Source organism: Rhinoraja longicauda, chromosome 10, assembly GCF_053455715.1.
Source record: "Rhinoraja longicauda isolate Sanriku21f chromosome 10, sRhiLon1.1, whole genome shotgun sequence".
Lineage (NCBI taxonomy): Eukaryota > Metazoa > Chordata > Chondrichthyes > Rajiformes > Arhynchobatidae > Rhinoraja > Rhinoraja longicauda.
The window spans coordinates 36,760,544-36,774,552 of record NC_135962.1 but is presented as its reverse complement, the minus strand read 5'-3'; the positions used below and the strand labels follow the sequence as shown (position 1 = coordinate 36,774,552).

Genomic DNA, 14,009 nt, shown 5'->3' with positions numbered 1-14,009 from the left:
ATTGATTCATGCTCACTGATCAAAAGCAGGATCAGTTGGAACATCTCCCTCTTTCCCCGAGGGGTAAATATCAAAAACATCTGACATAAAAATCACAAAATCAAATTCAAGCTCCTGTCAAAATGAATAACCAGCAAAAGATTTTAGATATATACGTGAAAGTAATGGAAATAAGTGTTCTGTCACTAGGATTCTGGCTCATCCTCTAACACAACACTTTCCTGACAATTGTTTAATGTCTGAAAATCTATTGATCTCAGGCTTGAATCTTCTCAATAACCTAGCATTCATATATATCTTAAGGCTGTCCAGAATCCAAAATGGGTCATGGATTGCTCCTGATTTTAAAAAATACATATATAATTTAAGACGTTATTTACTGTCTGATGTATTTAACATTTATTTTTGCTCCACTTGAGGAAAGTGTAAGATCAAAATTGTAGGTAATGATTTGGAGCCAAGGTATCCTTATTGATCCTCATTCACGGCTAATCACGACTTACCTGGCTAGCTTGCTAAGACCAAGGAGCCGTCTTTCTGGTAGATAACCTATATGTACCTACAGAACGGAAAGAAGACATTGACTACATCTGACCACACACAGAAGGGACCGAGAACTTTCTCAGCCAGGTCAAAATTGAAATATCTATACACAAAGGAGATGCTGACATTTTCTGATGGGTCCCGAGTCAGTATGAGGCCAAATGTGTGCAATGGGATGACCATGCAATCGTAAGCAGCCTTTTGGAATAAATAGCAAGCTGTGAGTAATACTGCTCCAGGGAAAAGTGCTCATTCAACTACAAGACAATGAACTAAACTATAAGGAACTCTGATTTTCTAAAGCTAATAACAGCCATATCTCTCAAGTCTTTGGCAGAACATACATTACAAAAGATTTCCAGTAATGCATTGGCCATGCATGTCTACAGCAGTGACATCTGGGAGCATTTTGATTATACCAATGTAATATTGCACTATTAAATATGATTAAACTGTTTAATTAAGAAAATTTACAGATATACGTGCAGCATATTACAGCAGTTATATTATCATCTATCTTCTGTCAAACCAAAGACTTAGGGTATTGCCACAGATAACAACAATTGGAGAAATGCAGCTTTTGTTTCAATACGTGCCGGCTCCAATTCCGATTGACTGGAATAGCAAGCACCCAACTGAAACCAGAGTTTCTACAAAGTTCCATTTGTTGCATCTTTCTCTCTCTCTCTCTCTCACATAAGCCCTCAGGCCTAGTTACCTGGCTAACTTGCTCACTCCTACTACTTTTCTGTTTGGTATATAACCAATTGAAACCTGGAAAAAAAGGAGAGAGTTTCAAAGGTAGAGAATCTTACATTTAATAGATTATATTGGTAACTGGTTTATGAGCATCAAAAATAAATATAAAACACAACCCTGCATGGGTTTTCTCCGGGTGCTCCGGTTTCCTCCCACACTTCAAAGACATTTGAAGGTTAATTGACAATCAAGTAAATTGGTATGCATTTTAAGCACAATCGATTTTTGCCTAAACCTTGACTGCCAAAGAAACCGCAAAGCTTAAAGTAACTTATTGTTGTATTGTGCACTACATCCTCCCTGTTTAATGTTAGGTTTTTGTCACTCATGTTATGTGTCATGCTCCTGCTCTCTCCCCTAATAAGAAGAGTTTTGCAACAGCAAGTCCAGCTCTAAGCATCCACAGTGAAAGCAGATTTTCTTAAATTTTGCCTTGTGCTTGTGACTTTCAGTAAGACCTGAACTTGACAAAATCCAAATCCAACTTCAGAATATCATTATAATTCTGCACAGGAGTAAGAGTTTAACTATAATCACATAAGAAATACACACCAACTGCTGTGGCCTGAATAATTAAGTCTAGAGTTAAAAAAAGGGGAACAACAAATAATAGAGCGGTTACGATTCATTAGCCCAAAAAGCAAAATTCTGTAAATACTGGAATTCTTTTTTAAAAAACTGAAATTGTGGGGGGTCTGAAGAAATGTTGCCTATCCATTCGCTCCACATATGCTGCCTGACCTGCTGAGTTTCTACAGCATATTGTGTTTTGCTGCAAGTGGTCAGTAGGTCAGGTTTTCCTGGAGAAAGAAATAGAACACATCTGAAGAATTTTTCATCTTATTTACCCTCAAGGTATCTGTACAGGGCCAGCCAATGTAAGTGAATGTTATAATTTTTTTAAATATTCTTCTATCAGGCTTCCCCTGAACCTCCAGCGTTCCAGAGAAAACCCAACGTCTCCTTGTAGCAAATAGCCTCTAATCCAGGCAGCCATTCTGGTAAATTGTACATTAACTCAACATATCATCTCCACAAATAAATGACCAGTACCATTTTGCATGACAGAAAATCGATACACATGTAGAGTTATACAGGATGTTGGTGAGGCCGCATTTAGAGTATTGTATTCAGTTCTGTGCACCATGTTATGGGAAAGATATTGTCAAGCTGGAAAGGGCAAAGAGAGGATTTAACAAGAATGTTGCCAGGACTCGAGGGCCTGAGCTATAGGGTGAGGTTGAGCAGATTAGGACTCTTTTCCTTGGAGCGCAGAAGGATGAGGGGTGATATTATAGAGGTGTATAAAATCATGACAGGAATAGATTAGGTACAGAGTCTCTTGCCCAGAGAAGGGGAATCGAGAACCAGCGAACAAAGGTTAAAGGTAAGGGCAGGGAAAAGGTTTAATAGGATCCTGAGGGGTAACATTTTCCACACACTTGGTGGTGGGTGTATGGAATGAGCGGCCGGAGCAGGTTGTTGAAGCAGTTACTATCTCAACTTTAAGAAGCATTTAGACAGGTACATGGATAGGACAGGCTTAGAGTGATATGCTCAAACGCAGGCAGGTGGGACTAATGTAGATGGGCATGTTGGGCCAAAGAGCTTGTGAGGGAAGCTCCAACAAAAGGCCACTTTGCAGGTCAGTCTACCATTAACTTTCATGCCTGATTGCTGCAATACAAGCCTTAGACGATGAAGGTGCTGGTACACTCTCTGAAGAGTCTCAGCACCAAGTCCAGAGTGCAGTACAAGAAATCTTAGCTGAGAGGCTAGATAATATCAGCCCATTACATTTCATTCCTCCTTTAGGAATGCAAGTACCAGCAAATGGATTGTTTTCTTTAATAATAAAATTAATTAATTTCTGTACATTAAAAATTTAAACATAGGGAACATTTAAAAAAAAATCAAAGGCATAAAAAAAGGGTTCATAACCTCTCTCCGAGCTGTCATTGCACAATCCCTCCCCTGCCTGAGAGCACATGTGATGTTCTAACTTTAATGTCAAAGACAGTCATCATTTGTAGCAAAACATCTCAAGTGTGCCGCTCAACACCAAATTAAGATTCTATCCCAGGATGATACATATTTTGCTGGAGTAATTCCCAAGATTTAAAAGGAAGAGAACTGAAATAAAATGTCATGATCCAGGATAGATGGAAACACAATCCTTTTGCAAAGACACATAATCCTTTCGTGCAGCTTACTGCTGCAATGTGCAGGTGACAGTAGAAAAGGTTATGTCTATTGTGATCTGGTTTATTTAAGTGATGTCTACCCTGAAGCATTCCTTGTTCTCAGCAAAGTATTTTGAAATAAATGTCAAGAACTTTTCAAATGTTCTGGAAATAGGGGAGTGAATTAACCTTATTTCCATTGAAAAGTAACCTTTTACATTTCTTCTAAACAAAAACAAAGTTCAGAAGCTATGATCACGTCACGTTTCCCATGTTTATGCGCAATCTCACAACTACAGAGTGACATAATACTGAGATCAGCCTCTCAATTTAAAATGAATTTTGTGTTGCTTACCTTTCCAATAAATGGGACTAAATGATGTTCACACATGGAAAACATGTCAATGTCCTTCACTATTACCATCTCATCATGGTCCTCATCAAATATGGCATTGTTTACAATATCTAGGGATGAAAAGACATGTCATCTGTCAAACATCCAAAAACACATTAGATCAAGTACACTTTTTGTTATGAATTAATTACCAGTCACAGTGTGGTAATCTTTCAATCTGCTGTCGATACAGAAATGAAGTCAAAGAACTGAAAGATCATAAAAATGACACCCAAGTTCAAATAAAGGGGAGCATGTATAAAGTGGCAACATAAATGTTGAACTTGTATGAACTTCCAAGGACAAAATTAAGTTGGAATGAACAGCAAAAATTAGTGGGGCCACATGTGTTTATTAAAGGCAAATGTGACAAACCAGACTTACTACTTTAAACCAGATCCAACATATGGAGATGTCATGGGAGAAGTGGTGTTTGGACTTTCCAAAAGCATTTGCCAAAGCATCACACGGCAGTCAGCAAGAAAAAAAAAATCACTTTCATTGTTGTGACACCTCAGGCACTGAATTCGTCAAGTTTCCCCGAGTAAACATTTTGTTGGCAGGAATTGATGCAGCAATTATTGCATCAGAATAATGACCAGTGCCATAATATGTGGGAGTTTACCTTACACAAAAATGTGTATATGTATTTTTAAAACCATGGCACCTTTAAGGTTACAATCTAGTCTCATTTTAATTCTTAACTGGAGTTTTATTCCGTTACTTCTGTTCTTCAGTCTTTCTTGCAAAATAAAAATACCAACAAGTTTTTCAATCATTATTTGCAAATTGACCCAAGAAAACTTAACATACTGTTCTAGAGGTTTGAAAATCTAAAAGATTGTGTAAGTGGAAAATGTTTTTAAATAGGCCACCTCAATTTCACAATAGTATATCATATTTTCCCAGCGAGGATGTGATGCAGATGTGGATGTAGAATGAGTGACTGTGTTTGAGTCAGCACACCAATTGTACAGAAATTATGAAATGGAAAGTAAAAGTACATAACAAACAAGCAAATTCTTATACTGAAGTGTGTAACACCAGGTGGCGCCAGCAATGGCTGCCTCACAAACAGTCCGTCACTTCCTTCTTTGTGCTTTAATAGTACAGTATGTGTTAAATGTATGTTTTTAGTGTTCTTTAGCTTGTTATATGCGGTGGGGTTGGGGGGAACTTTTTCTAATCTCTTACCACGACGGAGATGCTATTTTGTTCCGTATCGTATCTCCGTCCGCACTGCGGACTAACATCGAGGAGTTGCCGGCCTTTGCTGGAGGCCGACTTTTGAGAGCTCCACCGCGGGGAGCCTAAGGGACTTTAACATCGTGGAGCATGCGATCCCTTTGCCAGTGATCGACCTCGGAGCTCCAACCGTGGGTGCTTGCGGACTTAACATCACGGAGCTCGTGGTCTCTGGTCAGAGACCCACTTCAGGAACTCTTAGGCCGCAGGAGCTCTGATCGCCCCGACGGATGGTTCAACTGCCCCGACCGCGGGAGAATAAAAGGAAGAAGCTTGGACTTTTTTGCCTTCCATCACAGTGAGGAATGCGGGGAATCCACTGCGGTGGATGTTTATGTTAACTTTCATGCCGTTGTGTAACTTGGTGCTTTTGTTTCCATATGGCTGTATGGTAATTCACATATCACTGTACCTTAATTCAAGTCAAGTCAAGTCAAGTCAAATTTATTTGTCACATACACATACTCGATGTGCAGTGAAATGAAAGTGGCAATGCCTGCGGGTTGTGCACAAAAATAATTACAGTTACAGCATATAAATAAAGTTAATAAGTTACTAAACATAGCACAAAAAGTGTCGACAAAAATTTAGTCTCTGGGGTTATCAAAGTTGACAGTCCTGATGGCCTGTGGGAAGAAGCTCCGTCTCATCCTCTCCGTTTTCACAGCGTGACAGCGGAGGCGTTTGCCTGACCGTAGCATCTGAAACAGTCCGTTACTGGGGTGGCAGGGGTCCCTCATGATCTTGCTTGCTCTGGATCTGCACCTCCTGACAATAAAAGACCTTTGAAACCTTTAAAGCCTAAATAGCATGTCTTTTATGCTGTCTCTTCCAATTAATTGACCAAATGACTGAATGGTGATCCAGCCAGCTACATAGTGCAATACCTCACCGTAGATAAGTGAGCATGGAATGGCGGCTGATACCAATGGCAACTGAACATTGATCCCTCACAGGAACTGGACTTCAAAATACCAGCAGAGGGGTCATAATTTCCTGAGAAGTCATTTTGTTGGCTGGAAATGACACAGAAATTATTGCACTGGAATATTGATCAGTGCAATAATACGCCAACATTTTTTAAAAAAATCACGATAACTTTAATGTTAAACCCAGTTTCACTTTAATTTTTTTTAAATCGGTATTCATAATTTTGAATCAGATCTTGGTGACTGGGCGACCAGCAGAGAATACTCAAGAAGTCAGACTGTTAAGATGAAAGGAGATCTTTGTACTGCCAAAAGAAAACAAAGCATTCACTCCACTCCTCAAAATTTAAACTCATAACTAACTGAGACCATCTTCCAATGAAGTAATTTATTCTTCTGATAAAAGGAACAATCTAATAGGGAAATAAAAGTTGCAGAAATCCCATTTTAACAACAAAAATCCTTGATGCTAGTCAGAAATGTTTCCACCTTCACCTCAATTCCACTATTACTCAAAAATTTAAGTTTATTATTATCACGATACGGAGGTACAAAGAAAAGCAATGTTTTTGCATGCTTTCCAAACAAATCGGAATATTTGTTTAAATAGAATCCAAATACTATCATTATACAATCAAGTCAAACTCCATTATAATGGGTAAAGCAAAGGAAGAGGTACAGAATGCAGATTATAGTTCTCAGCATTGCAGCACACCAGTTCCAGAGAAAGTCTCCATGATCTTCATGAGATAGAGGAGAAATGAACTGCAAGGTAGTAGTCTACGAAAGGACAGTTTGATAACAGGGGGGGATGAAGCTGTTCTCCAGTCTGGTAGTGTGCTCTTTCAATATTCTGCCCGACGGGATTGTGGAAAAGTGACAACCATGGTGAAAAGTCAGCTGCTTTCCTGAGATGGCGTGAAGTGTAGATGGAGTCAATTGTGGGAAGTCTGGCCTGTATGATTGACTGGGCTACATCCACAATTCTCCTCAATATGTCTTCACCAGCTCCTATCTGAAACTCATCAGCATCCTCCATTTATTTCAAGTATCCGGACTCTGTGATACCATTGCTATTGATCTGCATTGCTTTTCCAACAACACTTGAACTCAAATCCAAATTGTTCTCACACCTATACTTACTATTCCTCAGGCTCCAGTCTGTTTCACATTCTGCCCCTCACAAAAAAAAATCCTTGCACTTCTTTCAATTTAGTGTATTCCCAAAATACTCCCCAAAAATGAAGCACATAACTAATTGCCAACATCTTTTGATATACATTCCTTGACTTTTCTGACAAGGACAATATAACAAGAGCATTAGAACAGTGGCAGAAAACCTTCTTTAACCACAAAAACCAATGTATTATTCAATAGAATTTTAAATATTTTTAGAGAACTATAAATAAATGTCTCTGAATTTTAAATACAATGGTAACAATGTGCTACACATTTTCTTGATGCAAAACTTCTAATTCCCTCAATTACATTTGTAGAAAATTAATATCTTGAGCAAAACTCCTGAATAATTTAATAAAAGTACAGGTTAAATAAACGGTTAAATGTTGGGAAATTTAATTAAATGATTTTCAATATATTCAAACCATTCACCTTTAGTATCTTGGAAAATCGCTTTACCAACAACATTGCAAAGATTATTCTCTTCCGGCTCCATCCATTTTTCACAAATGCATTATTATTTCTTGCTCACAACATCAAAGCAGAATGCTAATTTCCTGTCTATAAATCCATTCATTTAGGCTGTAATTATAGCAACTATTAAGTGCACAGGTTTTTTTTATTGTCAATCACAGACTTCAAACAAAACAGCTGTTTATGGGATTATGGGTTACATTTCAAAAAGAGTATACAATATTACTACAATATGTTCACTCATTTATATAAATTTGTAACCACAATCATGCCATTTCAAAATATATTAATGAGAGTAGTGTGAATGCATGGTTTATCTGTGCTTATAAATGCTCTACTTATTTTCATTTCTGCTGTAGTTTCCAATTACTTAATAAATTAATTTTATTGTTACATTAAAATAGAAAAAGCTTCTATATAACTCACCAAATGCAGCATGAAAGGTCCTCAAGCCAGCATGTCTGGCATAACAATTTTTTTAAAAAATCTCTTCTTTCATCCACTTCATCACCTTTGCTATCAGATTACTTGTCTCGTCTTGGATGTACCATAACTTTCCACAACCAAAATTGAAAAGACTGATAATATTCTTTTCAGGTCGCACCAAACTCCAACCTCTTGCCTCCCAGAACAGTGGATCAAACTATCTGTGATCTTAGTTCTATATTTGAGGTGCTTGCCCATCTTTCTTTGAATATTAGCATCTCTGCCCCAACACAATCCATTTGCTACCACAATCTTTTAAGTTTTTAATTTCCAAATTTGATTTTTGCCAAGATATTTGTGGCTGTACTTCTGACATGCCCATTCCCCAAGTGTCTAGAATGACAAACTAGGAGCCAAACTCATTACTTTAAAAGATGTTCACTTGTTAGCTGGTATTATGAGGTTCTTGGCTTCTGTTCTATACCTGACAGTGAACAGAAACTCTCACTTGGCTAACACCTTATTCTAATGCTCTAATAGTTTAGATTATTATTGTCACGTGTCCCGAGGTACAGTGAAAAGCTTTTTTGTTGTGTGTTGTTCAGCCAGTGAAAAGACTACACATGATTACAATCAAACCATCCACAGTGCACTGAGACAGGATATAATTTACGTGCATATTTATTAATAATCCCACTTGGGTGTCGCTGGCACCTTTAGTTGGTTTGAGAATGGTCTGTTGGTTTAGGTTTATTGTCATGTGTACCCAGGTACAATACAAAGCTTTTTGTTTTGCATGTTACCCAATCAAATCAGATGCAACACCTGTCCCTTTACCTCCCCCCTCAACTCCATCCAAGGACCCAAACAGTCTTTCCAGGTGAGACAGAGGTTCACCTGCACCTCCTCCAACCTCATCTATTGCATCCGCTGCTCTAGATGTCAACTTCTTTACATCGACGAAACCAAACGCAGGCTCGGCGATCGTTTCGCTCAACACCTTCGCTCAGTCCGCCTTAACTAACCTGATCTCCCGGTGGCTGAGCACTTCAACTCCCCCTCCCACTCCCAGTCTGACCTTTCTGTCATGGGCCTCCTCCAGTGACATAGTGAGGCCCAACGGAAATTGGAGGAACAGCACCTCATATTTCACTTGGGCAGCTTGCAGCCCAGTGGTATGAACATCGACTTCTCCAACTTTAGATAGTTCCTCTGTCCCTCTCTTCCCCTCCCCCTTCCCAGTTCTCCCTCTATCTTCCTGTCTCCACCTATTTCCTTCCTTTGTCCTGCCCACCTGACATCAGTCTGAAGAAGGGTCTCAACCCGAAACATCGCCCATTCCTTCTCTCCTGAGATGCTGTCTGACCTGCTGAGTTACTCCAGCATTTTGTGAATCAATACAATCAAATCAGATGTTACTATGCATAAATACAATCAAGTCAAACTCAATACAATAGGAACAGTGAAGGGAAAGAAACAGAGCACAGAAGAGAGTTCTCAGCTTTGTAACAGAACCATCCCCGAGAAAAAAGTCCAATGTCTACAACGAGGTGGACGAGAATTAGGCAGTATCCTAGCATTTGGAATAATAATTCAGAAGCCTGGTAACAGAGAGGTAGATGTTGTTTCCAAGTCTTTTAGCTCTCATACATAAGTATTTTACCAGGGGAATTAACTGTCAATGTTGTTGTTGTGGGATTAGAGTTTTAAACAGGTCAGTGAGGTAGAGACATTAATGAAGATGGATGTTTATAACAATTGTAGAGGTTCATTACCATTTTAAATGTTAGCAGTATTTTATATCCATGATAGCAAACACTGTTTATCCATGGCTGGAAACACCATGATACATTACTTAATCATGTGGTATTGTTTGATTTTTTATAATGTGATAGCTGGAATTAACAAAGACATGATTTTTAGTCATTTGGGTTTGTGGTTAAGCTGCCAAATAAATCATCTAACTCATTATTTAAAGGTGAAACTGGAGATTTTTCATATCTTTCTTACAGTTAATGGTGAAAGAACGCGTCAATTGTCACACAAGGTGATCAGTTTAGCATGAGCTAAAACAATTACAAGTCTGTAAATATTTCCGCAACGTTATGTTCACAAACAGAATTTCAATCATCTCAGGATATAAAACAACAAGCATGATGACACTGTACCTTTCAAGAAATTGTGATTAAGTTTGACTTTACCAGTTATTTTCAGAAACTGCATCACAGAAAGACAACGGGTTGATATGGCAACTGTCTGGATTGTTGCAAACAACTCAGTGTACACCCCAGTTACAGAAGAAATGGATACAAAGCCGTGCGAGTAGCTTATCAACGCTATTGTGGACCCAAGAGTGGAAACACTAAATGAACGATATTACACTGATACATCATTACACAGAACTGGGTGAAAGCTGCGTGAGTGAGACATGCTTTCCTTAACTCTGCAAACACTCCCAACTCCGCTTTTTCACTTACCCCTCCAGTTCAATGGGATATTCATTTTGTTTTCATTTCTAATCTCACAAGTAGAAGACAACGTGTTGAAATAAAAATAACTCACTCCTACAAGAAGATAGACACAAAATGCTGGAGCAACTCAGCGGGACAGGCAGCACCTCTGGATAGAAGATGTGTCTTGACCCGAAACGTCACCCATCCTTCTATCCAGAGATGCTGCCTGTCCCGCTGAGTTACTCTGGCATTTCGTGTCTATCTTCGGTGTAAACCAGCATCTGCAGTTCCTTCCTACTCATTTCTACAAGACTTTCCTTGCAGATCAGTTGGTTAGGACTGTGAATAAAGCATTAGCCATTTGCTGAATTAGTGATTGCAAAGTGAGCTGCCACTTGTGATAAGTATGAGGGCCATCAACGCCGATGGAGCATTTGATAATAAAATGAGCCAAGTAACGCTGAAGAAACATAGAAACTAGGTGCAGGAGGAGGCTATTTGGCCATTCGAGCCAGCACCGCCATTCATTGTGATCATGGCTGATCATCCACAATCAATAACCTGTGCCTACCGTCTCCCCATATCCCTTGATTCCGCTGGCCTCTAGAGCTCTATCTAACTCTCTTTTAAATTCATCCAGTGAATTGGCTTCTACTGCAGAGAATTCCACAAATTCCCAACTCTGGGTGAAAAGGTTTTTTCTCATCTCAGTTTTAAATGACCTCCCCTTTATTCTTAGACTGTGGCCCCTGGTTCTGGACTCCTCCAGCATTGGGAACATTTTTCCTGCATCCAGCTTGCCCAGTCCTTTCATAATTTTATATGTTTCTATAAGATCCCCTCTCATCCTTCTAATTTCCATTGAATACGAGCCCAGTCTTTCCAATCTTTCCTCATATGACAGTTCTGCCATCCCAGGGATTAACCTCGTGAACCTACGCTGCACTGCCTCAATAGCAAGGATGTCCTTCCTCAAATTAGGAGACCAAAACTGCACACAATACTCCAGATGTGGTCTCACAAGGGCCCTGTACAACTACAGAAGGACCCCTTTACTCCTATACGCAAATCCTCTCGTTATGAAGGCCAACATGCCATTAGCTTTCTTTACTGCCTGCTGTACCTGCATGTTTACTTTCAGTACAAGAAGATAACTGCAGATGCTGGTACAAATCGAAGGTATTTATTCACAAAATGCTGGAGTAACTCAGCGGGTCAGGCAGCATCTCTGCCTGACCCACTGAGTTACTCCAGCATTTTGTGAATAAATACCTTCGATGTTTACTTTCAGTGACTGGTGTACAAGGACACCCAGGTCTCACTGCACTTCCCTTTTTCCTAATCTGACACCATTGAGATAATAATGTCTCCTTGTTCTTGCCGCCAAAGTGGATAACATCACATTTATCAACATTATACTGCATCTGCCCACTCACTCAACCTATCCAAGTCACCCTGCAACCTCCTAACAGCCTCTTCGCACTGCCACTCAGCTTTGTGTCATCTGCAAATTTGCTAGTGTAACTTTTAATTCCATCATCAAAATCATTAATATATATTGTAAATAGTTGCGGCCTCAGAACCAAGCATTGAGGCACTAGATAGAGCTCTTAAGGATAGCGGAGTCAGGGGGTATGGGGAGAAGGCAGGAACGGGGTACTGATTGAGAATGATCAGCCATGATCACATTGAATGGCTCAAAGGGCTGAATAGCCTCCTCCTGCACCTATTGTCTACTCCACTGGCCACTGCCTGCCAGTCTGAAGAGACCCGTTTATTCCTACTCTTTGGATCCCGTCTGCCAAACAATTCTCTATCCATGTCAATACCCTACTCCCAATACCATGTGCTCTAATTTTGCCCACTAATCTGTGTGGGACCTTATCAGCTTTCTGAAAATCCAGATAAATTACATCCACTGGCTCTCCTTCATCCATTTTACTTGTCACATCCTCAAAAAATTCCAGAAGATTAGTCAAGCAGGATTTCCCCTTCATAAATCCATGTTGACTTGGACCAATCCTTTTACTGCTTTCCAAATGCACCATTATTACTTCTTTAATAATTGACTCCAGCACATTCCCCACCACCGATATCAGGCTAACTGGTCTATAATTCCCCGTTTTCTCTCTCGCTCCTTTCTTGAAAAGCAGAAATGTTGGGGAGATCTCCCAAGTGGCAGCTCAGTCTGCAATCCTTAATACAGCAAATGTATCTGTTTTATTCCCTGCTTTAACCCAGTGAAAGCCTCGTGGGTTTGATTCTTTGAGTTCAACATACAGAAGGGAACAATGAACATCTGCACGTATCATGGAATGTTTCTTGAACGTGCATCTGATAAAGCACTTGTTGAAATGTGGTCACAATGATGATGTGGAAAGTGCCGCGTGCAGCATATTCATCACCATGAGTTTGTGTAGACTGGCATACAAAAAACAAGCTGAAAATCTGCGATTACGCACAAGAGAAAGCAGAATAAATCAGAAGTTAATCACCTCACCTGCGATCAAACACAAGAATACGTTAGAGGGAATACGTTAGAGAGATACAAAAAAGCAAGGGAAAGTCAGCAAACAGTCAACAGTACAGGGCACGCCCATGGAGCGGATGCGAAGTGCGTTCCCACCTCATCTCATAGGAAAATAAGAGCTGGTCTAAGTCTCAGAAGTATATTAGAGGATAGAGGTTATTTTCAGATGATGGGTTTGAGGTTTTGATCTTCAAACATTCTTTCGTCAGATGGCCACAGATTGTGCCAGTAGACTGGAGGCATTGGAGAAGTTCATCATAGATATCTCCCTTCACAGGTGAAGTGTATAACATTGATTATCTTGTTACAATGGCACCTGTCATGGGGTGGGATATATTAAGCAAGTGAAGTCAGTTCTTGAAGTTGATGTGTTGGATGCAGGAGAAATGGGCTGGAGTAAAGACCAGAGCAACTTTGACAAGGGGCAAATTGTTATGGCCAGACGACTGGGTCAGAGCATCTTTGAAACAGAAAGGCTTGTGGGGTGCTCCCGTCAGCAGTGGTGAGTACCTGCCGACAGTGGTCCGAGGAAGGACAAACCACAAACCAGGTGATGGGTGCCCAAGGCTCTTCGATGCGTGAGGGCAATGAAGGCTATCCATCTGATCCAAACCGACAGGTCTACTGTGGCACAAGTCACAGAAAATTTTAATGGTGGTCACGGGAGGAATGCATCATAATACACAGTGCATCGCACCCTACTGCATATGGGGCTGCGTAGACGCAGACCGGTCAGAGTGCCCTTGATGACTCCTGTCCACCGTCAAAAGCGTCTACATTGGGCACACGAGCACGGGAACAGAACTTTGGAGCCGTGGAAGGTTGCCTGGTCCGATGAGTCCCGTTTTCTTTTAGATCACGTGGATGGCCATGTACGTGTGCGCCGTTTACCTG

At 40.1% G+C, this 14,009-nt stretch overlaps 2 protein-coding genes across 2 annotated transcripts in view; both read right to left on the bottom strand.

The window, feature by feature from the left end:
- Positions 1–14,009, bottom strand: part of gmfb (glia maturation factor, beta) — a 449,169-nt gene that overhangs the window by 179,429 nt on the left and 255,731 nt on the right. The gene's annotated exons all lie outside the window — the stretch shown is intronic.
- gch1 (GTP cyclohydrolase 1) overlaps positions 1–14,009 on the bottom strand; it is a 33,738-nt gene that overhangs the window by 7,235 nt on the left and 12,494 nt on the right. The window contains exons 2-3 of the mRNA XM_078406658.1: positions 3,841–3,950; positions 504–559 (exon numbers count right to left, since the gene is read on the bottom strand). Coding sequence (XP_078262784.1) covers positions 504–559; positions 3,841–3,950 — 166 coding nt within the window. The remainder of the gene's footprint in view (positions 1–503; positions 560–3,840; positions 3,951–14,009) is intronic.